Here is a 26,898-nt window from a genome sequence, read left to right on the forward strand (position 1 = left end):
TTGTGATGAATACTGGTGCTGTTGCCAGCTGCCATTGTGAAAAGGAAGATACCAAATATTCTCCGCTGATCCTACGTTAAGGCCATGCAACACCAGAAGAATACTGCCAACGCATCCTGGTACCCACTCTGTTTCTGCTGCGATACCTTGTTTTGGTCATGTCAAGTCCTTGGCCTTCAGTACATGGTACAGGTCAGGCCCCTCCCTCTAAATAAGTAGGGTTTTAGCTTTTATACACAAATTGCCAGGCCACTAATCACGCCATGTCTCTGGAAGATAACCAGAGACAAACAACTAATGGACGCTGAATTCTTCCTTCTGCAAAACCATATGAATTTATTTATTTATCCACTGTGGTAAGTTGCATATAGTCATTTCATACATACATTTCAAAAATATACCACTGAATGACCAGACACAGAATGCCAACCCAGTTTTCATAGGTCTTCTAGCACCTGGACTAGATACCTCCTCCTCAAATGTCAGAAAATGGTCACTGAGCGTCCATGTAGCCCTACTTGCAGCTGAATGAGAAATCCTAGCTTTCCCTCCTCCTCCTCTTTAGAATGTTATTTTCTTCCTACTGCCTGCCCCCCCAACCATACAAGATACCTTTTACAAAGAACCTTTTACAAAAGCAAAGAAGTGCACTTTCTAGATACGCTAAAATCCTTCAGATAAATTGAACCACCAGTGAACTAATTTTCCTCGAGAGCGTGAGCCTTGGGTAGAAATATAACGGACTGTAAGAAGCAAAAGAAAGTGAACACAGCCTTCTCTGGAAGCTGTGCTTTCCAGTCAGATGCAGTGAATATACAGGAGACATACATTTCTTACCACATTGTTCTTCGCCCACCAGCTCTTGAAAAGCAAACAAACAAAGGAACCAACCAAGATTTAGGTCAAAAAATGGAAAGGCATGGAGAAAGCTGTCCTTATGGTCAAAACTTATTTACTCTAAACTTTACTTCTTCCCATGAAATAAACAATTCCGATTATTTTGTGGATGTTGTAGGCCCCAAAGTAATAGACAAAGCAAGGTCCAAGTGTCTGTGGCTGACTAGTAGTTCTCAAGATTTCTCCCCCTACCTGAAAGAGCTCGACCTAGAGTCATTACAGGACAAGTGCAAAACCTTGCAAAGTTATTTTCTGGATTAGTTAACTTTTAAGAAAAATGTGGGGAATTGTATGCCTGTTAACTGCACACCTAACAGTTCACAAACTGGAAATGCACAGCAAGAACCTAATCCTAAAAGGTGATCAGCTGCTTTAGCATCTGCCAGCTTCAATGCAAAGTGAAGGTGTAACGCTGGCAGTTGAGGTGTACAGGGCACAGTATGCTATATAGAGAACAAAACTACTGGATCTCAGCATAGTGGAATATACATTTTATTTCTTAAAAAGGAAGGGTACTAACAGAATTTAATACAGTCAAAATTTTACATTTTAAACAAAAGCTTTTCTTTTTCTTAAAAACCAGTTATGAGCAGAGAGGTGAGAGGATTTAAACTACTCACAAAATCCAAGCCGAAGACTTTGAGAATTCAAATCTGTGGTTTATACATTTAAAAAAGTGTAATAAATGGAAATATAAAATAATACCAACTCTGCAACAGTGAAATGCCCTTTCCTCATTAGATTGCTGTTTAAGCACCTTTATTTTCACCATCAGCTGCCAGGAGCATGTAGGTTTATGTACAAAATAAGCAGTTTGGGACAAAAGATCCTTATATAAATTAAAACCGTTTATGGCAATACAATTTTACCCAGCCGCTTTACAATCTTTATTATCTCTTTCACTTCTATAGAATCTTTCAGTCAGGATGATCTCAAATGCACTTGATGGACCGCTTCAAAAAGCGGCTACATTTACAGGAATTATATAGACAACCTCAAGGAGTAAACATCCAAGAGATTAAACAACTTCACAAGCAGTAAAACTAAGATCAGATTTATATCTTATATAAATACTGTGCAGATTTATCATCCATCCCACTGAACCAATGGGACAGATCAGTGTCACACCTGAAGCAAAGGAAAAAAAAAAAAACAAAAAAACTTTTACCCAAGAGGCAACAGAATTTCAGGCCAAATATAGCAGACAGGAGTTCCCTCAATCTACCTAGTTAAAAACTGTATGTCCCTGAAAAAGCTTTACAGGGATAGAGTTTTCTGAATAATCTGCACACATGCTTAGCTGTTTCATAGCTATTTTACAGCCTAGAGACACTGAGATGGGAAGAAAAAAAAAAAGTAGAAGAAAAAACAAAGCTACAGAGATGCCACCATCTCTGCCCACTGCAAAAGATGTTGTGGCTTTGTCATTTATGGAACACTGCAGATGCAGCCATTACCAGAGAGGACCAGTACAGCATTAAAGACAAAGAAGTTATGTTGTGGCTGCAGAAAGTGTCATCACAAGCTAGTATCTTTAGATGAAGGCAAATAGATCAATCTCACTTTCTCCCCAAAACCCAAGTGTTCACATTTCCTAGCAGACTGCTTGTGATTCTCACTCCACTGTTGTTTTTAACATGAGATAGCAGAGGTCATGAAAGCTGATGAAAGTTCCAGCTGTGCAGCATTCAGTGAACACGTACTCAGCAAAACCTCAGGTCACTTTCTCTCTCTCTCTCTCCACACCACAACAGGATACTTGTGTCGTCTATGTACACAATAGAACTAATAAAGATGCAGACTATCTAGGTTAGGTTACAAATGAGTTTCAGCAACACTCGTGTTTCATTGCAACTTGCTGCAGTCTGGCTGAAAGGTAGAGACAGATCTGTTTGAGCCAAAAGAGAATAGTTTAAAAAACACACACATACACAAAACCCCCAACCAACTTTAGTTTTCCTCAATCACTAAGCTTTACAAATAATTTAATATTGCCACCTTCCAAGTGCTACTCAGAAACAACAGATCCACTGTCCAGCTAACGGGATGGGAAGAGTTACAGTTATAAATGGAATCAGTGGCTACTGTTAAAGAAAGACTAGAAGAGAATTCATTCCCACAAATTCCCAGTTTCTCTGCTTAAGTAACTCAGTATTATTTTTAAAACATTTCTTGTTGATAGAAAGCATCACAACTAGACTAGAATTCCACAACATCAATCTTTGTTTTGATTTCTGTAGTTCTCTAGGAAAAAAAATAATCCCAAATCAAGCTACATGAAGCATTAACAATATTCAGGTATTACAATGGAAGCACTTATTTATTACTTCATAGAACAGATTAGTTTTAAAAGTGTATTTACATGTTCTACGTTATACAAAATACAGTATTCCAATAATCATGTTAATCACCATATTTCAGACAACTTCACATAAAAGTGCAGAGGATGCATCCATCCATGATCCTGGCCAGCAGCAAGCAGTCATCCACAGCATGACAGATGTGAGCTGCTGCTGTGCCCCCTCAAGAAAACAAATCCCACCATACCTTCCCACCGAGACATAGCTGCAGAGCTAAGAAAACATTCAGGCAGGTACACAAGCAAAGTTTGTTGAGACCCACAGACCAATATCACATGCCTTAATTTACTAGACATATGTGAAGCACTTTTTTTTTAATTTTTTTTTTTTTTTTTTTAAACAGATGATGTACAGCAAAGGGCTTCTGCTCATGCCTTAGTTGGGAAAATGAAGTAGCAAGGGTTTTGGCTATGTAACAGGCACGCAAATTACATTGAATATAAACAGCCTTATAACTACAACTGATCGTGTATTAAGGACACAATTCTGCAGCTGACTGCCTGGGCAGAGCTCCACATTCAAGAACAGATCCTGCTAAGTCACATGGGTGCTCTACAGACACAGAGCTCATCCCATGCAGAAGTGACAGCAGAATTGAGGCCTTAAAATATTGGGGCCTCCGACAGTAATTTCCTCATGACACAGGACTATCAGTTGACATTGGCAGGTCAAGTCCCAGTGCAACAGCACCCTCATTTAAAGCAACAGGTATTTTTTCATGCCTTTCTGCATTAACTCTCCTCTTCCCTATCCATATATTCCTTCCACTTTCTTCTGTACTGTGGAAATGAGATCAAGAAAAGGAGATGCCCAAAACCTAAACAACTACATATCTTCTGTATGATGCTAAACTGAGGGGATCCAAATTGGCCTAAAATTGTAAACAGCGAAGCTTCAGTTTTAGCAATCTTGCTCAGGTCAGATTCATGCATCCCTATTCTCTTTCTGCTTTCATTCTTCACTCTCTTTGCCAAGTATCTATACACACATCTTCCTCAAAGAATTCTTCTTCCCCTGTAGCTGCTTGAACTTTAAGAACTTTGCATTCCAAAAGCAGCTCACTAGGGGATCACATACTATCCAACTAAGAAAATACATTCTGTATGGCAAGTCTGCGTTATCACGAATAAACTCATTGTAATTTCTCCATCAGTATCTCCACAGAAGTTTAGTTAAACCTACTCTTTCCACCATTTTCCCAGCCTTTCATGGTGAACTTATCCATCTCCACTATATTACAGTGGCAGATATACAGATCAAAGTAATTATCTGAACTTCTAGAAAGCCAGCCAGTGTCTTGTAGAGCTACAAAGGCAAAACACTAGCATTAGCAAATGATTGTGCTGTTTATGGATTTAGATGAAGGTTGCCAAAAATGTAAGATCTATCCATTAAGACAAATTTGCATTTCTCACTTTGTGTTTAGCAGCTAAAACCACGAGGGTGAACAAAATCCTATCTGGATTTTGCAAAGATCCAAGATACCTCCATTTCCGCTAAAAATCAAGGCATCTGATCACAAGGAACAAAGCCCTGCTATGCTGAGGAGGCTTATAAGGCTGAAGCAGCAATATTCTCTTCTGTGCGAGTCCCTCACTTCTGCTGTCTACAAAAAAATATGTTTTCCACCCAAGTGGTTTTATTACAGTATTCCTAGAGCTGCTGGCCTTTCACTACACCTCCCAGCTTGAATTTAGTACAATTAGTAGCAGTCTTGCAGATAATACTGGAAGTGATTTTTACAGCTAGAACACCTTGGACTTTCAAAAGCACAGCAGGGAAGTGGAGAATTGTCAGAAAAGACAGTAAAAGTTACTAGAAGAACTGCAAAAATCCACTTTTTTTTTAAAAAAAAACAAACCAACAACATTTCTTCTCCCAGCACAAGTTTATAGCACACTACTTTTTCACCCTGTCCATGCAGGGCAAAAGGAAAAAAAAAAGCAGAATCCAGATTATCTGAATATCAAAACTATCACTAACTGTAAATCAGCAAGTGCTGATTTACCAACATTACATACTGCAATCTGAGATCCATCCAATCTGATCCCAGCACAGAACCTTCTAGAGTAAAGCAAAGACATTCAATGACTTCAGCGCTTGCTAAAACTTTACGATAGCCACACAAGAGTAAAGACTTTTTCCTGTGGGAGTTAGTGAGATCTTTGTTACTGGCTTCAGTGGGAACAGATCTTGGCAACAGGCAAAAGACTGAGCTTCTACGGAATTTTTAAACACAAAACTGCATTATTGTAAGAGATGTAACTGTGTAGTAGATTAGAAGACTATGTATGAAAGCAACACTGTATTAAATGTTGCACATCATTTATTCATAGCCTATTTCTTCTGTAGAATACAACACTCATTGCCCACAAATCTCATCAACAGTTTATGTATTTTCCAAGTTAGTACTGTGAAATGGCTGTTCTGTGTCAATCCACTTCCTAATGAACGTACAGCTGTGTCAAAACCTGCTCCCTTTACTGGCAATCCCTGCAGTGATGCTGAAAGGTGCACTCCCTTTATTCTCTCCCCCTGGAGATGGTCCCTTTAGGGCTGGAATGGGGTACATTGGCATCAAGCAGACTTATGGCCTCTACAGAGCATGTTCCAAGGCTAAAGAACTTCAAACTCATCAATTCAGCATCTTTTCACGTTCAAATTGAGCTAAAAGAGTATTGGTGGTCTTACAACCACTATGAAAACACACCCAAGTTGTCACGGATAGGATTGTCATCCTAGTCAAAGAAACAAGGTTATATAGTTAATAATTCTGAGAGGAACAGAGAGCTCTGAAGCAGTAAGATTAAATTCCTGAGACTGCAAAAACTGAGAAAGGAATTCAGCATTGCACATAATTTTTTGTCTGGCAATACCTACACTCCTTTAAATAGTTACTACCTTCTCATCTATCTTTAAAGATGTTGCCTCTTAAAAAAAATATATATTTCTCCAACTACAAAAGTTAAGCCGCACTCACTCTAAAGTGCAATTTTCCAGTTTTGCAACCTGTAGACACATGAATCCCAGAACGTGCAAATTTGCACTGTCGTACAGGGAAGCACAAGAGTTTTCCAACAGTCTTCTCTGAGAAAAGTATCTAATGAACATTCACTGTTAGTTTTCATTGTGTAGGCTTCTAACACAACGTGAAAAGTTAATAGAATTACACATAGTAATCTCACTGATGGAATATTTTGCTGTTAAAACAGCATGACATACTGCAAAATCAAATCCTGTATACAATATGTAAGTATTTAAAAGATATTCCTGAAGCAGTAAGGCAGCAAAGACCCAAAAGAAGGACTAGCAACTCCTTGCCCAGTTACAATACACCCTTTAGCTCTGTGATTTAAACAGGAAGCAGGACTTGCAAGGACAGCCATTCAAAACTAATTAGAAATTTACATATGATAAATGCAAGTAGAGTTGCTACGTTTACATGCTGTCAGGGCTGGTTGTTTGGTTTGGGTTTGTGGGTTTTTTGTTTTTCTGTTGGTTTTTTTTGGAATCCAAGGTTCAGCCTTTATCACCAAAATAAAACAACAAAGAACAGTAGAGACCAAAAATATCAGCCCAAATCAGCAATACTTGACACAGGTAAGATATGTGCTGATATTTCAGCAACATGGAGATAAACTATACATTTATTTGAAGAGAATACCCCAAGATTATCTCATCACTTTAAAATCCCAAATTAAAACAATATACTCATACTTTTGTTACTAGCAAAAAAGCTAAAAGCACCTTCTTGACTTCAGAACATGGTCCATTAAAAATAACAGGTCGATAACTACATATGCTCTTTACAAAGGTTATGCATTCTAGCTTTTTTATTATTTTTTTTAAAATGAAGTTTACATTAGCTGCTTCTTTGCACCTTTTTCTCTTTGCCTTTCTGCTCTATAATTGGGGGTGGAATCTCTTGGCTAAATGCAAAGTCAAAATACTCGTTCAACATGACAGTGTTGAGCTTTGCTGGTAACTAGTTGTGCCTCATAATTCCAGCACTTGTGCTTCTGAATGTTTTTCAAGATTATTTTTTGAGGTGTATGCTGTTTCTCACTCTCCAGGCATGAATACACTCCTGTCTTACAAGCTCCATTTTGGCTACAAGCATGGCCCTGTACTACTTTCCCAAGAATTAAATACTCTTTTTCTTCCTACACAGGTTTAGCTCTTAAGCTTCCTTAATACGAGTAGATCCTTGTTGCACTGATGAAACTCTTACAAAGTAGCTTCCACTTACTTCCTCCATCTTCTACACACAATAAACATCCTCACAACCTGTCCAAGCTCTCATCTACTCTCCCACAGCAGCACAAGGGTCTCGATACTTAAGCTGCCTGTTGTAACTGGGAAATCGTTGGCTGTTTCAGTTTTATAAAACAGTTCTCATGTAGTTGAGACAGAAAATTTTAATATGGCCGCTAATATCAATTGTGTTGCTAGAGCTAATACTCATTTGGTCATTTCAGACTGCCAAGAGACATGGGGATCAGCAGCTCAGACTAGCACCTTTTCCATGATTGCTAAATTGTTAACAGAAGGATAGATTGTTTCAGTAAGATACCATAAAAGAAAGCAACCTTCATAAAAGAAACAAAGGAAAAGGTAGGTTACAGCAGTGGAGCAGGAAAGCAACCGAAGTGGTTTACTATTACGTGGGTCATTTGATAGAGGTTTACTACTACTCTTTGTATGGCACACTGTGGTGCTTTCTGGATTGTTTCAGTACATCTGCTGTACTTTTCTGCACTGGAAGTCTCACACATTGCAGACTGTTTTCCTCATGTCATTAATTCTGCACTCAGTACTCCACAAGACGCTACACTGTACCAGAAGTGAGCTGCAGTATTAAATAAAATTCATTCTACTGCAGGGAAAAATCTTAAAATATAGCAGTTCTTAATATATACAAACACTTTCATTGAAAACTCCCTGTTGTCCTCCACTTGAGCGCCAAACCAAAGAGTCACTATTCACACAGGCTGTCAACAGACTTTGAGACATGAACTTTGAGAGTCTTGACAAAACCCCAGTAAGTAAGCTTATTGTAGTTCATAGTTACAGTGAGAAAGATAGATAAGAAAGCCATATACAGAATTAAGGAGACTTTGCACTTTTCATCATGCCCAGCCCTGGGTAGTTCAGATGGGGTACTTGCAGGCAAGCAGGCAGGCAGGGTCATCGTCAGTTGTTTGTGTTGGGACACCTCATAGATTTCACTGCGCACTCTGAAGACTGGCGATTCATGTGTGCTTTTTAGTTTCTTTGTTTTTAAAAGTCTTTAAAGTTGCATCACTCGGAATCAGATAAGTCACTTTAAACAAAGCAAAGTGTTAAGTGTGACAATTTATTTATAACATACTTCCCACCATCACCACCACACACCACCCTGTGAAAAAAAAAAAAAAACCCTGCTGAAAAGGGTGACAATTTTTAGCATGTTTGAAAGAAATTAGACCAGCACTGCATCAAGAGCCACTCTAGTCAAATTAAGAGCATAACAGAGGGGGAGACAGTTCAAAGCATACATTTACTTTAAACATTCTGGATTCCTGACCCCGCTTCTCCTCACTTCCTTAAGAAGTCAACACACAATTGGTCTAAACTCATACCGATTTCCACGCTGTTTAAAACACAAACTAGACAAGAAGTCTTTAGTATAGAAAAGAAACCCCAACGCTTTTTAAATATACTTTTCAGATTTCAATAGGGGAACTGGAAACTAGCCTAAACATCTTCTATCCCACATTGACTCCCTAATACAAATATCAGCCCAGGAAGCGTACCCTAAGAGTTCTGACACAGCCACTATCTTAAGATAGCTTCTCTTGTTAAGAGGACTTCTAGACATAGACTTCGTTAAAGCTTCTGGTTCTTGCAATTGTAGGTCATGTAGAAGGTCCCAACATCCCACAAAAATTTTTTTCTTTTACCATCACATACTGTTGAAGTAGTGCTTGGTGCTGAGAATGGATTAATTCCAAGAGGGCACGTCTTGTGTGCTAATTTTGAAACAGGAAACTTGCTGGAGAGAGAACCAGCAGGCATGGAGAGACCAGATATGCTGCTACACAGGAGACAGTGAGGTAAACTGTTCATGTTTAGAGAGGGTGTAGCTTGTTCCATAGTGTTCACGAGGCAAAGGACCAAAACTCTTTCTCAAGCTCTTGTACAACAGGTAAGGTGCAGTAAAGTAACAGTGCCTGTTTGCTTCTTAAACAAAAAAACTTCTTCCGAAGCATGAGGTACTGGCAATTCCTTAACAGACAGGACTCAAGGTTCTGCCTAATGAGCCAGACCTCTTTTTCTAAATCTCAGTTACTTCTCAGTTCAAGGGGGAAGTTCCTCTTCAGAAAAAAAAAAAAAAAAGGAGGGGTGGTGGTAGAAACACAGCCTAAAACCCAGAGCAAATTATTTTGTCCATATCTGTAAAGCGAGAGATCCCCCTACTGTTCTCTCTCCTTGGTTTCTGGAAGTTATCCAGGATTAGAACCTACCGAGATGTCTGAGCAGTATTTTAATCAACACTGCACTGACTCTGGTCTGCATAACACTTGCGCATTAACCACGTGATAGATCCATTTTTAAAAGAGATTGAGTATCTTCCTGTCTTCCCATCCTAAAGGTTCCCCTATTCCTCTTCAACAGGAAGAGCCCTATACAACAGGTACTTTCTAGTGCCTCTGAATGGGAGATGAATTAATGATGCTGCCCAGCAACATCTACTTATACCTTAAAATTATGTTTTACAATTTGACTGGGAGGGGTGACAAGATGGAGAGGGAGAAAAGAGCAGGAGTTTAAAAAAGAAAAAAAGCAAGAAGAGTCTCCTAGGCTCTTTCTCCACTTAAAATGGAGATTATAACAGATAGCAAAAGCCCTGCCGACTCAGGAGGGATTCACATCTATTCCTCCAGGCAGGTGAATCTGTTTATTGTACGACATCAGAAAATGCTCTATCAGTGTTAAAGACAAAGTTGTAAATATGGACACTAAGATTTTAGGCAATACAATGATCAGAAAAGGGCCTGAACAACTTGTGCCAACAGAAACAGGGTTTGGGTTGTTTGGGATTTTTTTTGTGTAGATGCAGAATGGCAAAGCCTCCATAAACTTTATTTCTGGGAGTCTCTACAGAAGGCAGAGAAGTCTAAGAGGCTAAAACAAGGAGCCCTAACAAGGAAAAGGGGTGTGCTTACAAGGGTCCGTATCTGGTCTCGTATTTAGAAACAATGTTCTTGCATCGTCCCACTTCCTTGCGCAGCTCTGCAACCTCCGTCCTCAGGGCTGTGTTCTCTTTCTCAAGAAAGGCTGCCCGAATTGTGATCTGATTCTCCTTTAACCGCCGAGCATCACGAGAACGCTTTGCTGCCACATTGTTCTTCTTTCGCCTTGTCCAATATTTTTCATCCTGTAGCAAAAAGTAAAGTAACAAAGATGCAAACCTGTTAACTATATCAAATAGACACCTCTCTATTGTATAATGACATTCACACTGACTGCTGTATTGAACACTCTTCTTCACTGGTTTTCAGGGCTCTGACACCAAAACGCAGGCAACACAGTACTGTAAGATTTCATGCTTACACAAGTCTTGTTTTAGGATAAACCAGGTGCACTGCCAGAACTAGGGAGATTAAGAGACTTGGCTACTAAGAAGCTGTCCATCTGAAATGCTCCCTTTACTTAGTTTCAATTTGGGAACAAAATTCCACAGAAAACAACCTGTTCTATTGTCTGGGCTGCTTAAAGCTGGATCAGACAATGCTGGGCAAACATATACAACAGCCTTCAAAAGTGCAGTTGATGAGGATGCGACTTGATAGTTCTTCTACTTCTAATTTCTGCATACAACATGATAAGTTGCTCCTGCCCAGCAATTATCTCATGATACCAAACCAACAAAACAACATGAGCAGCAGTTGACTTGCCAATTCTGTTCTTGGCAGTGCTTCTACCCAATCACGTAGGTATAGCACATTAGCTGTATGTGTCAAAATGTTTGGACAAAGAGTTAGAAACTTTGATCAAGGCCTAGAGAAGTTTGCAGCAATAAATGTTACCTTTTGCTCATCTGGGACAAAGACCTTCTTGGCTTTTTTAATCATTGGTTGTGGTTTCAGGTCCTCCTCAGTAAACTTGTGTTTGCGAGGATTGAAGAGCTCACCACCAGGCACACTGGACAGCACTAAATCAGCAGGGTCAGGGTTAAAATTCACCTCAACTTCTACGCAGTCAGGATCAATGGGGCTGGGAGTATTTCTCTCATTTTGTGGTGGGGACTCTGGCAACAACAGGAGAAGTTACAATACATTCAGCAGGATGAAGAGACTTAACTGACTTAAGCTGACTTGGGTATCTCTGTTCATTGCCCTACTGTGGACAAGATTTAACAGTATTATTTGTCATTTCCCTAAGGTGTGCTTGGTGCTGTACTGCTGCCGGTACAGATAGAAGCTACACAGCACAGTTTATCATACGAACTCTAGGAATATATGCCTAACTGACAGACATAAGTAAACAGATGTGTGACAAGAGCTAATACTTCCTTGGCAAAAACTACATGCTTTACACACTTAAGAAGCACCTTCCACAGGAGCAAGAAGTAAGAAACTTGTATCAGTCTGAGTTTTATACCATAGAAGCCTTACAGAAAAAAGCCTGCCTCAAGACCCTGGTAACTGGGACATTCAAAGGTCAGACAACGATTTGCCAAAATACAAACAGTATTGTACTTTGCCACATGGAAACCAATGTCCCAACAGACTGTCTGACACCGACAGTGTCCATATGAACTCTGTCATATTTATCTGTTGTTTATAAACTTCATACACATGAATTGCAAATGTCAGTGAAATTTGAAATAGTGATCAATAAGGTTTTTTTCCACATACCACCTAGAAAAAAGCTGCATCATATGTCTTATTGAAGTTCCACATTTTGCTTTTCTTTTGCAGATTCACCGAAGAGGCTCTGAGCAAAATGCTTTCTGTAAAGTCTACTCATAAAATAGTACTGTGAATTTAGTGGCTATCATGGCTATCACTCCAAATCTAGGGCAAACTGAGCTGCTGAATTCTTTAATAGAGAAGATCTCCGTACTACAAATGAAGAGCAGAAGTTTCCTAGTACCATTTAAGTACAGTTTTGTTTCTTTGTTCCTCCATTCCCACTTCAAAGCACCACAGAACATCAAACTGCATCATTAACACACCTTTTCCAAGTGTCTGTTCTCACATTTCACAGGCTAGCATGAAAACATTGCTTCATTGTTGTTCCATTAAGCATTGTTTTACGAGGTACATTAAGTTAGCGTAAGTTCACCCAAGCAGACCAAGTCACCCAGATAGCACAAATGCCTTGTCACAAACTATCAAATCTGTTGTAAAATAACCTGAGAAACATGTCCAGCTTCTCACTAGGTTGGCAATACCAGGAAAGCAAATACTGTACATCACTGTTTCAGCATTTCTAATTTCAAAAGAGAAGCAGACTACGCACAAAGACAATCATTTTTTCCAGGAGGAGAAGAGGTGGTGAAGCAGCATCTTCATGAACTGAAACACAGACTAAGGCTCTACATTGAGCATGTTTGTGCTACTTAACCTGCCACTGCTAACACTGACAAGTTCACATCTGGTCTTTGACCTAAAGAGGCACCTTTTAATACAAGAAAAACAAAAGGCCCTCAGAGCCCCATGTTATTCCATCTACCTGTGCTGGAGGCTGCTTCAGATTGCTGGTAAACTGCAGTGGAAGAGGATGATGCAGGAGAACCAGTGGAAACACTGGCAGACTCCTTTCCTTCCAGCTCAGCCACAGGCAAGAGTGGATTCTGATTCAAATCCAGGTGAGTAGGGCTGGAAGGAATTCCATTCTCCAGCAGGAACTCATCCAGATCCATGTACTCCAGGTGGAAAGACTCGCCATCGTAAGGAATAGTTTTGTCCCAAATGGGTGGCATAAGGGAAGCCGAAACTGCCATAGTGCTGGCAGCTGCTGCCTCATCTTCCTCAAGCTTTATCTTCTCCTTCTCTTTATCTGAAAGATACAAGTAGGTCACTGTACAAGCTGCAACACAGGAGAGGCTCAAAGTTTAAGAGTAACAAAATCCCCATGAAAGGAAATTCAGTGAGCTATAGTTCTGTCTCATGACATGATCTGAAAAATCAGATGTTGAAAGGCAACATTCATATATTCATATGTAACTCAGTATGGAATGCTCTGACTCCCTGTGATGGCTGGACCACAGATATCTGAGTAGCCTTGAAGGCCTGCATCTTTGCTGTGATAACTTACCAAAGCATGATGTCATACTGCATCTAGTTTATTAGCTACTCACTGCACAACAGCCTGTTTTTCACAGGCTCATCTTGGAAGACAGCGAAAGCGAGTGTCCGCAAGTTGGATTACAGGGGCAGCCATTAAGAAAACTCCAAGGAAGCAGAGTAGTTTTTTCTATGTACAAAGAAAGAAGGTGCAGAAGAATAATCTAGACACAAACAAGAAAGGAATATGGGGTTTCAGAATAAATTTGAAAATTAGTCAAAAGGTCTACAGGACATCAGAGACCTGGATATCCATTGTTCAGTATTTTAGAAACACTTCTTTCCGAAATGACTCAGCATGTCCACACAAAGCAATAGCTCCAAATGCTATTTGCTATAGATAGCTCAGAGTACCTACATACAATTTTCACTCTTTGGGGAGATGTCTAATAAGGCATACTCCCACATCCCACCCCCAAGCCACAGAAGACTGATGACATTTTCTCCATTTACTGTGCTACAGTGCGCATATTACAGAAAAATGGCTGCTTCTATGTTCCCCATAGCTACCGAATCTTAACAATTGTCTGGGACAGAATCCAAGCAGAAAACTCAAGTTATGGAATAATTACATAATTTAAGAGATAAAAATAAGCTGGCAGAAAAAGGGGGGGAAAAATATCCAAGTCACTTTCCTGATCCACAGTTCTCCATGGAGCCATGCAGCTCTACCAGCACTGAAGGAGGCATTGCAAAAGTAGTGCTAGCACCACCAGCACTGAGCCAGCACTGCTGTCAAAACGAATGGTCACCAGTGGTTCCATAACCAACTGCAAACTGGGTCTTACCATGGAAGCCAACAAATACTCAGCTCAACGGAACAGGGACTCTAGGGACACTGGACCAGTCTGGGTCTCCAGTATTCCCGCAGGTTAGCCCAACAAAATATACTCTGGCATAAGGGTTTTCCAGACCGGCTACAATATGTTAAAGCAGTATATTTCTTTATCGAGGGTGGGAGTGAGGGTAAAACTCTGCTCTAAATCAGAAAAGCCTATTTATATAAAAACCTATTCTGATAGAACTGGCATTCCTTCCGCTGTTGCCTTAGCTGGTGTGGAACTGAGACTGAAAGCTTTTTCTGGCTTAAAGAACAGTGCTGCCATACGAAGTAAATTATCATTTTAATCTACTGTACTCTGAACATTTTATACAAAGGAAGATACCAATTTTCAGTTAAACAACTGAGAAAATATTCACCAGCCACCGACTGGGGACTAAGACCAAGTACCTAAAGAACATGTTAAACTCAGACCAGTAGCTCCTGGACCTGAGCTTTGCTAACATCACCTTGCAGCTTTTGGCCTTCCCCCTTGCCACTCCACACTGCTGCCTCTGAGCCGCGATCTCTCAGTGCCTATCCCTGCTATAAACTCCTTTTTGCAGGGTGTTTTGCAACTTCCCTACCCTTTGCTTGGGCAAAGCAAATGTGCAGGTTAACAGTCATGATTCAAATAACCTGAATGTTTCTGAACAGCTCCTACTGGAAGCTAGTAAAGAAACAGTATCTACTCTACCTTATGTATTACAAGGATGATTTCACCGACTACTGAAGCACACCCCACTAAACTGGAATCACCATTTTCCATTCAACTTGTGAATCAGGGACTGTGTATTTCCCCAGGGTTTGCAGAGTGCCCAGCTCAAGCAAACCTTGATTCACATTGAGGATTATGGATGATATCCTGGTGATGTCTTTATTTACAAATGCAAGTGTCAATAAGAAATTCTTTGTAAATCACTTTATTTTTTACTCAACCTGATTAAAAAAACCCTTGTGAATGCTGAGTCAAAATGTCAACTAAAAAGAAACAATTTTTTACTCTTGAAAACAGTACCATTCCACCTAAAACTGGCATAATTTACATGCAAGCCAGCAGTGTTTTTGTTTTGCAACATCTAATACAACACCTCCAACGGAGGAGAATAGAAACCTTAATGATTAGTAGACTAAACATAAGGCTTAAAAATATTTTTCAGACAGTAGATGCCAAAAAGACTAAACCACTGGCATATGTGGCTCTTCTCAGATCTTTTAATGCCATTTAGATGTGCACCATCATCCTGCTGTACTTCTGTAACCTCAAAAGACTGTTGTCTCTCCAACTTCTTGCTGTCATCCCTGGCTCACACCAGATTACATCCTTCCTTCATGTGAGAAGATCATCTGAAATTTTTTGCCCTTTTGCTACAAGTTGACAACTGGCAAGCACTAGGCCCCCCAGTGCTGTCTTTGTTTAGCTACGATCTCTCTCCCCCCTCACCCCCCTTCTTCTAACAGCAATATCCAAAACAAATTGAAATAGCAGAAGTTAACATGAATATTGGGTGCCCATGTATTTCAGACATGACACACAGAAAGATAAAACCTTTGTATGATCATTTTTGCATTGGCATTTTCCCACTGGCTTGCTTTCAGTTCATTTAATCTTTACTTCTGCTGCATAACATCCTGCTGGATGCACAATATCTAATAAACACTAATTAACTTCTTCTGTCTTGAGGGGGAAGTTTCTACCCACCCCAGCACAGGGACGTGAAACATTAATTCTCTTAAGATATTTATAGTGTAAACAGGTATTACCTGACAGCAGAGCTGCAGTATCCTAAGAGGCTCCATTTGCAGTGATTCAAGGTCACCCTGATAAATCTGGACTGTGCTTCTGCAGCTGATAGCTCATGTCCAATTTAGCCCCCTCATTCTGCTACTGTGACCTATTAACTAGGCTGTACATCTGCTGTTAACAGAGAGGTCACTACTTTATGGTAAGTAATTTAGGCAGAGCATTCCAGTTCTTGAACTGTTGGAAATACTGCTGTTGTAGCCAAAAGTAGCAGCCTGGAAAAAGCTTTATTCCACATCCAGGTTTTTCCTCAAAAAAAAAACCAACCCAACAAACCAATCAAACCCAGACCAAAAGTCATTTTGGCCACAACTGTCAAGTGCTATCACAGCCACAAACAGAACAAACACTTCTTTGACAAAGTTCCCTTCATTCATCAAAAAATATTGTTAAATTACACTGAAAACACTATACAGACTAAGGCTAATTGCTCCATAAATCTTTAGTCCCACTTATGATAATGGAACAAGACAGGTTATAGGGTTCTGTATTCCTGATGCCCATTACTGTGATGTTTGTTGAGGCATTCCTCCTGCCACAGCAGCACACAACCAGTGATTAAGACATCCTTTGGAGAGTATGCAGCAGCTCCTTATTAATAGGAGAGGCCTGCACTCCTGCTCCACAATATTATCTTCCTTCACCCCACAGGACTTTTTTTTTTTAAATAATTTTTTTTTTATTTATTTAATCCCTACAACGTACATGACAAGAACTTAGAGCAAGGCCAGTCAGACATTGCTTATGGCAGGGCATTCAAGATGGCATTCAGTTGGAACGGGATGTCCTCCTCTGTTGCTCAGAAGGGTTAGAAAGCCTCCTGGCTCACTGGGTAATCAAATTACCTACAGCAGTTGGAAAACCCACAGGTAGCTTGTGAAGACTATAAATGGGCACTGCAGCTAGTTGATACAGTTTCTCACAGAATAAAGGCAGAAAATAGTATTTTGGTCAACAGGCGTTCCAGACAAAAGGCATAGGGTCTTTTCTCAGAAAGCTTGCTGAAAACATACCACTGTATTTAGTAAATTAGTAATTACTTAACATTTTGGCTGTCACTACACTGTGAAGGAACAGAAAATAAACAGGGATCCTCTGAAGTCAATTAAGCGACATTTCTACCAACAAGTCTTTAGTAAATATGGAGTAACTACCTGCGAACACAGAAGGCTTCTTTCTTTTGTCTTGCAAATATGCAAACAAGAATAGCATCAGAGATCAAAATAAACAGATAGCACAAGTTCCACAAAGTATGAAGTGAAACAGAACAAGGTGCACTAAGGAGACTTATTGAGAAATTTTAATAGTAAGAACAATCTGAATTTCATCACAGCATGAATGGGGAGAGGTAATCAAGATACAATGGACTCACTAGCAAGCTTTAGAGAATCAAGCTTAACACCTTCCCAAGCTGGAATGGGGTCATCTAGTAGAAGTGTCAAGTGTTTCTAATTTTAGAAAAATGCACTACCTCAAAATCATATCAATTTTAAAATTTTACATCTCCATAGGCCAGATCACATGAATCTGGACCATAAAACCACTCCTAAGCAAAGTTAGCATATCCCAGTCGGCTACCGTCATGGTTTCCACACATGAACTTAAACTGCTCCTGCTGGCACTATTGCCTTTAAAAACAACTGGGTGCAGAAATATCTTACGAAATCCTATAATGTTGTAGATTTGAGATTCTATGTACTGCAGCATCCTGCACCATAGCAACACAACTAAAACCTTTATCAGAGACTGACATATATTTTTTTTTTAAACAGAAAGAAAAAAAAACCCCAGAATCACAAGATGGATACATTTACACAGTATTGTGCAACGCAAGACATACAAAGTAAATTGATCTTAACTAGGATCTTCAGTAGGAACAATCTTGCCAACCCTGCTTGCACTGTGGTCTACCCTAGATATCATCTGATGTTCCAAAAATGATTCTCAATCTCAAAATTCCTAAGCATAAGGACGTTTTTTTATTATTATTATACAGCAGTACACTGGGTATTACAGCAGTGCAGGTCAACCTGAGCGTTCCTCAAAATCAAACTCAGGAAGGCAAAAATACTGCCAGGTGGAAGAAAAAAAAAAAGTGTGCCATCAGCAATGAATATAAGCATCAGTGGGAGAGAGTCAGCTCCACTCTATAGAGGATGGCATGTGCAGGCAGTGGGTCATACCCGTATGGATTATCACCAAACCTTATCTGAAGGGATTTGCTGTATATGCATATCATCGTCCAACTTTTCAGCAATTAAGGTGAAGGAAGACGCGAAACCTTTTCATCCCTGCTCCTCGCAACGCACCTAAAAGCAGGGAGGGCTTTAGGCGGCTAAGGAAATAAAACCAGCATGTCACCTCCTGACTTCCACCCCATCCCTCGGACCTGAAGCATTTTATTTTGCCCAGAGCGGGCACCTCAATACAGGCGAAAGGGCGTCGCAGCCGCTGAATTTTCCAGTCACACCAGCCCACGGGGCGGCCGCCGCTGCCCTGCGCTTCTGAGGCGGAGAGCCGGCCGGCTCCCCGCCTCAGAAGCGCAGGGCAGCGGCGACCGCCCCGCGAGGCCGAGCCCTTCCCGCCCTGCCCGGCGGGCCGGGATCCCGTGCTAGCGGCGCTTGGCACAGCTGGGGCGGGGGGCATGGCGGGGCGTACCGGAGGAGGCCGCCAGGCCCGGGTGTGCGGCCTCTCCCCACCGCGCACACCGCAGCCACCCCCCCCCCCCTCCCGTGACCCGGCGGGTCCCGCCCTCCGAGGCACGGGGCGGGAAGACAGTGCGGGGGGGGGTGACGAGGGCGAGGGGGAGGGGGGGGAGGTTAGACGGTGCCGCGCGCTCCTGCGCGCGCTCCCGCGCTCACCTAGGCGAGCCTCCCGCGGCGGGTTCTCCATCAGCTTCTTCAGCACCAGCGGGAAGGCGCCCGCCAGGCCCCGCTGCTCCTGCTGCGCGGCGGCCCCCGCGCTGCCTCCGGCTGCAGTGGGCTCTGCTGCCGCTGCCGCCGCCGCCGCCTCCTGGTGCGCGGCGCGGCCGGGCATACTCCCCGCGAGCTGGCGGGCGGGCTGTCAACGGTCGGCAACGGTCGCCAGCAGCCGCAGCGCCCGGCGCGAGGCTACGACAGCTCCCCGGGACGCGTCTGCAACGATGAGCGCGGAGCGAGACGGCGCACGGGAGGCCGACGGCGCGTGCGCAGCCGCCTGACGCCTGGCGCGTGCTTCAGTATTCATGAGCGCCAGGGCGTTGCCCGCCCAAGTAGGACCCGCCCCGCCCTCTCCCTCCCGCGGATTGGCCCACGCCGCTTGGGGGGCGGCCCCGCGCCGGCTCGCCCCGCCCTCCCCGCTCCTCTGCGGCCGGCGTGGGCACGCGCCCTCCGCCCGCCCGGGCACGTGCAGGGGCGGGCGCTAGCGGTTCATTAGCATGCCGTGCCCCGCCCCCGCCCCTCCCCCCGGCGTTGCGTCACCGCCAGCTGCTCCTGAAGGCGCGGGGGGGCGGAAGCGCGCGCGTGGGCGGCGGAGGAGCAGCAGTGCCCGCTGCAGGAGCCCCCCCGCCGCTGCCTGAGGCGACCTGGCGGCGGCCCGTGCCGTACGGCGCTTACGAGCCCCTCCTCGGCCCAGGCTGCTGCCCCGGCCCCGGCCCGGCTGATCCTGCGGGCCGGCGCGCAGGAGGGCGGTGGGCCCGGGCCCGGAGATCGCGTAACCGCGGCAGCCGTCGGGGAGCAAGGCGGGAGCCCGCCGCTCCTGAACCGGCGCCGGTGCCAGCTCTGCAGCCGGTCCTTCAATATCCCCTTTTAGGACCCCGAGATCACCTTTCCCACATGACCAGGATTTAATCTCCCGCTGTCCTACATGGCGCCAGCAGCAGCCGCAGCGGTGCCCTATATAACGCTCGCCGGGAGAAGGACCTCACTGCGGCTGCTGCCACGGCTGGGCTGCTAGCGGGCAGCGCGGGGGGTCTCTCCAAGTTTTTACCATCGCAGCAATCCTTGCGATTTCCCAACCAGTTGCCCTGTTGCATCAACAGGAATGCCGTGCTGCCATTTAAGCTGCTGAGCTCAAAGGGAGCAAATGTGGCCAAGTTCATCCCCAAGAGCACAGGCAGATACAGAGGAGCTTCTCCTGCGGAATGAATAGACTCTTGCAGGAGTGACAGATGCTACAGCCACAGGCTTCTGTCAGCAAGCTGCTGCCTCTTGCTGCAGAAGGGCCGGACACAGCAAACCTACCATATAGTGCTGCAAGTGAGGAGAGGAAAAGGGTGCACAACCTCCCTGGGACAGCCCTATCCGCACCCAACAGAGCCACAGGTGCAGAGATGTCCCCATAAGGGCTAGCAGGAAAGGGACTTCCCAGGTAGACACTCTGGCATCTGCTTGGTTCAGCTGCCCATCTGCAAACCTCAGACATTTCATTTTGGTCACAGGGCACAATTTGGCTTGACTCTTGCTAATAAACCCCGATGGTCTTTGTGACACAAAATCAGGTCTGAAATCTGAAATCTTCCACACGTGCCCAAGGCAAAGGAATGGATTGGAAGTTGCATGGGCTAGGCGCTTTCCCTCATTGCCTTACTGCAATGAGGACCAGGGGATGTCTCCATCCCACCTGGGCAGACAGGGAGCTGCCCTACCTGCTAGCACCTTCTCTTGCATAGGCTAGGAGGCTGGATCTGCTGCCTCCTTCATGGGACAGGTGTGGGACTCCTGACACAACTCCTGTGCACATGCTGCCTGACAGGGAGCTTGCAAAGGACCACCTTGTTAATACAGGCTGGAATAGCGTGGGTTAATGCATCGTTTATCAAGGCTGATAAATCCAGCTGCAAGAAGCAGGCAGAACAGGTCATGCTCTGCTGCCCGGAGTGCTCCAGGGCTGCTGCTTGCCTTTCACAGACTCCCTCTGCCTTGCCAAGCTCAGCTGGTGGAAGAAAAAAGCACATGTGTGAAAGGGAGATGCCACTTCACACAGGGCAATGAAAGACAGATGTCAGACCACACACATGACAGAGGTGGCAAATACAGTTTGGCAAGGGGCAGTGGGCTCACACTGATGCTTTTGCCTGGGAACCAACTAGTGGTAGGCGGTAGACAGAGAACACAACCTAGTGAGGTTGGGAAGGAGCAGCTTCTAGGAACAGGGCAAGGGGACATAGCCAAAGCAGGGCAGGCTGCAGGCTTCCCATTCAGTTACAGCTCTTATGGTCGCTTTGTTCCATTGTTGATGCTGGAGGCCCCCCAGGGACGACGCTGTGTCTCAGTACTGTACAGCACTCCTTCAAGGAACAAGCTCTGCGCACATCCCCCCTGCAGATCTCAATGGCAGCTGCTTTGCTGGGTAACATCCATATGAATGGAGGTTATTGAAACCACTCAGCAGCCTTTACTCCAAGGTTTTTCCCTTTAGATTGACCATGTTTTTCCTCCAGCACATTTCCACCCATGCTCCACTGTGCTAAGGTTTGTTCTGCACCACCACTGGATTGTGACTTTGCTTGGAAAGGGTTTAGCCTGTACAGTGTTAGCTGCTTGGCCCAAAGGCAGGAGGGAGGGAGTTCCTGAGGAACATTCCTGTGGGTTCCCTCTCACATCACCCTGCTTGGGCATCAGCTCTGCCCTGCCAGTTCAGAGGGAGGCTGCTCTGAGAACTTCTCCTCACCTCCTCTGGGGATTAGGGACTCAAGCCACTGCCAGCAGAAAGCGGGGACTGCACCATCAGCTGTACCTTCTTAGTTAAGCTGTGATGTGCCTGAATATTTACAATTTCTCTTTTGTTCTGCAGCTGAGAAGGAACAGAGGAGGACAATGAGATGTGAGGAGAGGAATGCAGCAGCCTTGGCTGTTACTGCTGGGAGTCCTGTCAGGGCCAGATGATGCAGAACAGCCTAGCTCTGATGCAGCAGGGAGGCAAGCAAGAAGCAGCCAAGTGCTAGGCACAGGACATGTACAGCAAGTCCCACCGGGAAGTTTGAATAGCAGGACGCATTTCAGACAGAGGCCTGAGACCTGGCAAATCCAGATGAGTGGTACATAGGTATGGAGACTCAGGAGGAGAGAACTGAGCTCTTGGGAAGAGGGCTATAACAGGAACGCTGGGCTAGGGAGGGAGGTGGCATAATAAGGACAATTCTAAGGGTTACAGGAGGTGATACTGAGAGGCAGGGTGGTCCTAGGGCTGAGGAAGAAAGCTTCCACAAAACAGCTCCCTCAGCTGCCAAATAAGCCGCACTGAGTTAAGATGAAATTATTCCCTCTGCAAATCATTGATCTCCCCTCTACCCCCCTAACTCCAACTCTTGCCAAACAGATACATCTTGCCAGCACTCCTCCCTTGGATTAACTCAATTCACTTGGCTGTGGAGACCAGAGATCTCAGAGAGGCAGTCAGACTTCAGCTTAGCCACAGCAAGGTTCTGCACCATGTGAGCCTCCCTTGGCCATTAGTCCTCCTCCCAGCCAGGTCTGCTTTCTACCTGGGTATCAGTCAGCTCAGAAAACATGTCCCAGTCCCCGCATGCAGCTTCATACTGTCTGATATGTAAACACGCCTGTTAGCAGGCAAAGTCTCAGCAAAGGAGAGAGCCAGGCTCACAGGTGGAAGCAGCAGAGCAATGTGACAAGATGAGCCCCTTAGAGGGTATGGCAGCTCCCCTTGCTCTATTTCCTCTTTCCACAGGGAGCTGTGCAGGTGCCACAGGGCTCACTGTATTTCAGCAGGTGTAGGCAGCTGCCTTTCCTGCCATGAATGCCTCACTGCAGCAGCAGCAGCCTTTTCTCCCATTGACCCCAGAGCAAGAGCAGGGTCCCTCTCCACATTGTGTGTCTGGTTTTTTTGCTCCTGGGTCATGCTCCCCTCAAGACTGCAGAGCTGCCTGTGTGTCCCGGTAGCAACTCCCTACAGACGGGTGAGCTCAGTGCATGTTTGTTTCTGTAAGTTCAACTTACTCATGCCTAGACATGAGCTTGTTGAGCCCAGGTGTTCCCACACACCTCCCCAGCACTCAGCAGTGAACATTAAAACACAACAATCCAAAAGCAGCTTGCCAAGGCTGTGGCATCCTATCCAAAATCAGAGAGCCCTGAGTTGTGCAATGGGCACTTGGAGCATGCCTGGTAACAGAAGTGGTTGGTCCAGCAAGAGCCAAGTGTTCAGCACAGCAGAAGCCCAGACGAAATAAACTCCTGGTGGGTCCTTTCCATTTGTTTTCTAGGATGCTGCACAGAGAGTGGGAAAACCTAGGAGTATTAGAAGTACTCTTGCAAAGGAAACACAGTTGCTGTGTTCCCTACCCCAGCTTTCCACTGATAACAACTGCAGCCATCACCAAACACGCAGTTTGCATGGAGTCAGCCTGCCCCGTGCGGCCCTGGCTCCTGGGACAGTCTGTGATTGGGAAGAGGCAACAACTGGAGTCTCAGCAGTTATTAACCATGGGACAACCTGGATGGCAATCCTGGAAGTCGCTCCTACGTCAGCATGGAGATTTGTGCCCAAGCTTTCTCTGTGTACAAAGCTTTGAGGGTTTCCAAGAAGTAGCTGAGCACAGAGATTAAAAGGATCAGGAGCTCAGCACTCTTGGCTGATTTTGTAACCAATCCATTGCTGCCGGTTTTCCTCCTAGCTGCACAACACACTCGGTGCCAGAGCTCCCTGTCTGACTTGGACACTTGGGGGAAACACACCCTTGAAGGGCTTGCAGCAAACAAGGTCTTCTGTCCCCTTCTTACTTTGCAACTTAAGGAGGGGAAGGAGAAATGAAATCAAAACAGAAACCCCAGCATGTGTTCCCTCGATCCTACCTGTCATCTTGTTGGTCCAGGGTAAGGAGTACTCCAGCAGGGACTTCAGGACTTCCGGGAAGTCCAGGGCAGTGGGGCCCCCAGGGCTGTTGCAGCTTGACATGTCCTGTCCCGGGACTCTGCTAGCACGGCTCAGGGAGGGCCAGGCGCCTGGCCACCAGCGCTACACCCCACTTGCCTGGGCGCTGCGAGAAGGGCTCGGTGGCACCTGGAGCTGCCTTGCAAAACTACTCCGGCTGAGAAAAAACGAAGAAGGGAAGCAGCCCGGCAGAGATGCAGTTTGTCCGGCTGTCTTCACCTCCCCCTCTGAAGTGGCCAATTGTGGAAATAGCTTGCAGGCTCCAAGGCTGGGCCGGGCGGCTGGCCAGCGCGGTTTTACAGGGCTTCTCCCAGCCAATCCGGCAGCAAAGAACTGGGCCAGTTATCTAACTTCGCAAAGGCAGCACCCTTTTCCTTCCCAAGGTGTTATAACAAATACACACATTGGAGGGGGGGGGAGGGGGAAGCAAGCGAGCGCTGTCAGGGGTACACACATCGCAAAAGCAACAGCAAAGGGATCCTCTGATGGGCTCTCAGGGGGCTCTGAGCTGTGCAAGCTGCCCCGTGAAGAAAACACACGCTGCCTGCAGGCAGATGCCTGCTAACTTCTCAGCTCTCCGAGATGGAGATCGTGACAATATTTGCATATGATGCAACACTTACTGTGTGTCCCTCCTAAGTCAATATTGGTAACAGCATAAGGCATCTTATCAAATGTGCATCATTCCCAAAATGCAGAATTTTTCTTCATAAATGGCACAGAGTTTTATCAGAAAGCCAACAGCCTCCTCTCCTCTCGGAGCAGTGATGTAAGGCAAGAGAGTTCATGCACCCTGCAAATACTCTGATAACAGCTGGTTAAGTAAGATCTTGAGCAAGCAAACCCCCTCCTCTCCCGTGGGTGAAGTTTTTAGCATGGAGGGATGGATTGGAGACCAGAGGATAAAGGACTGATCTTCTTTATCAGGATGTGGCTTGGGAAGGAGCATCTTACACGTGCTGGGGTCTTCTCTTTTACTGGATGTGATAATTGGAACAGAAGTACCTTGATTTCACAATTTGCTCCTGTCCGTTTTGCCAGGCTCAGCCTTACAGCACTGGTGTGAGTCGATAGGGACCAGGTATTCCTACACTGACTGGTCTGTGAGCCCCAGCTACCGGGGACAGCCCAGCAAAACCGTGCATGGCTCTAAGCATGAAAGTGGCCTGAGTGAAGTCATTAGGACTTTACCTGTGTCTAAAGTGAAGCATTTTGCTGGCCCAGCATTTAGTCTTAAGAAGTGATAGAGTTTCACTCGCTCCTGATAACATGGTGTTTGGTCCCATAAGGAAATGTATTTGATTTAACCCAATAAAACCCAAAAAGAAATAATTACCTAGCAAGGCTGGGTGGCTGGGAATTTCAGATTAGCTGGGCAAGTTTCATGATCTAGATCCCAATCTAATCAGGCTCAGAAATCACACAGTGGATCTTTGGTAGAATACAAATACATTACAGCCTCTTGGGATTTTCTTTGTCGTTTGTTCCCCCCATTCCCTAGACAGAATGTAAGAAAACAGCCAGTGATAATCACTGATGGTGAAGCCATTCAGGAAGAATAGTCCCCTACTAACCCTAGGTCATCAACCGTGTCCTCCTCCCACCCAAAGCTGGAGCCCGCAGACAGACTGGGCAGGTGGTCAGTACATTCTGGCTGCTGGGAGCAAGAGAAACTATTACACCTCTCCCTCCTGGAGCACAGCCTGCCAGCCAGGAGGTCGATATCCTTTCCTGAAATCTTCTGGTCCATTCTGGCTGGTCAAAGCAAGCGGAGCAGCGTCACTCAATCCTGCCAGGCATCACTGATGCCTGGGACAGCTGCCATCATATATGCCTAGCTCTGGTTTTCATCAAATGACGGCAAGATACAGTGACTGGGAACGCAGTAGCTGCCCAATGCCAGGTGTAGTTGGACCTCCTGGTTTTGCCCCAGGCCCAAACTTGTCCTGAAAGGTGGACAGACATCTGATGCATGCCTGGAGGGACCCAAGGACTTCACAGCAGCTGCTGCAGCAATTGACTGACATTTATGGCTTCAGAAAATGAAGAAGTTCATTGAGAGGAAATTCATAGAACCATAGAAGAGTTTGGGTTGGAATGGACCTTAAAGATCATCTGAATTGTCACTTAGCATCTTGAATTATTAGTCTGCAATGGACATCTATAAGTTTTTGTGTAGAGATCTGAGAGTACATATCTCATGTTGTGTTCGCCATGTCCACAAAGTCTCCTGCCAACACTGTGTGTCCTTGAGTCATAATCCCAGGAGAAGAGCTTGGGTAATATCACTAGCAGGATGCATCAACACTGCCCTGACTTCCAGCCCCAGGGAAGCAGAAACTGTACTATGGAGTAGAGTCCTGTTACTGGGGAGGGTCCCTCTGACCTTGTGTCCCCACCACAGAGAGCACTTGAACTGCTTTAGTGAATGAAGTTGAAATGTTGGCTCTGGAGAGCTGCAGGCATGGCCACAGATTGCATCATTTGTGCTGGCTGCACTGTTATCAGATCACTATTTATTGTTATTGTAATCCCATGTTGGTGGAAGTCTCAGTGGCTCTGCTCTATCACTCAGAAGCCTAGTCAGCCCTTAACAGCACATTTTCTCACAGACTCAACCGGCCATAGCCAACTTACACTGGCGCTAAGAGAGTGGTGCACAGAGGAGGGAAGGGCACCTAACGACCAAAACTCCAGGAACTCCAGTTTAAATGGCAGAGACCAGGGCTACTTTCAGTGTCTTTTCTGTAGATCTCCTGGTGCAGCTACTCGCACCACCCAGCAGTGCTGGCTGGGCACCTCAGCACGTTT

The 26,898-nt window shown here is 44.7% G+C and overlaps 1 protein-coding gene across 4 annotated transcripts; it reads right to left on the reverse strand.

Annotated features, from left to right (window-relative positions):
- Positions 1 to 1,373: 1,373 nt before the first annotated feature.
- Positions 1,374 to 24,324, reverse strand: TEF (TEF transcription factor, PAR bZIP family member). Of its 4 annotated transcripts, none has more exons than XM_055807729.1 (5): positions 24,009 to 24,324; positions 12,981 to 13,307; positions 11,330 to 11,550; positions 10,466 to 10,677; positions 1,374 to 8,655 (listed from the first exon to the last, which is right to left on the reverse strand). In XM_055807729.1, exons 1-5 carry the CDS (start codon positions 24,109 to 24,111, stop codon positions 8,583 to 8,585), a joined length of 936 nt encoding a protein of 311 aa, XP_055663704.1. In that variant the 5' UTR covers positions 24,112 to 24,324; the 3' UTR covers positions 1,374 to 8,582. The 4 variants fall into 4 exon arrangements, with proteins under 4 accessions (XP_055663704.1, XP_005237463.1, XP_055663702.1 ...); XM_005237406.4 differs by having other exon boundaries at positions 1,374 to 8,580; positions 24,009 to 24,322; XM_055807727.1 differs by lacking the exon at positions 24,009 to 24,324 and adding an exon at positions 19,080 to 19,417.
- Positions 24,325 to 26,898: the final 2,574 nt, after the last annotated feature.

The sequence above is a fragment of the Falco peregrinus genome, chromosome 6 (assembly GCF_023634155.1).
Source record: "Falco peregrinus isolate bFalPer1 chromosome 6, bFalPer1.pri, whole genome shotgun sequence".
In the NCBI taxonomy this organism is placed as follows: Eukaryota; Metazoa; Chordata; class Aves; order Falconiformes; family Falconidae; genus Falco; species Falco peregrinus.

Bases quoted from the DNA above. Each gene is read 5' to 3' on its own strand.
- TEF (XM_055807727.1), bottom strand. From the start codon at position 19,254: ATGCCCGGCCGCGCCGCGCACCAGGAGGCGGCGGCGGCGGCAGCGGCA. The intron at 13,308-19,079 runs GTGAGCGCGGGA...TGTATCTTTCAG, and splicing joins GCCGCGGGAGGCTCGCCTAG to ATAAAGAGAAGGAGAAGATA. The intron at 10,678-11,329 runs GTAACATTTATT...TTTTTGCTACAG, and splicing joins TTGTCCCAGATGAGCAAAAG to GATGAAAAATATTGGACAAG.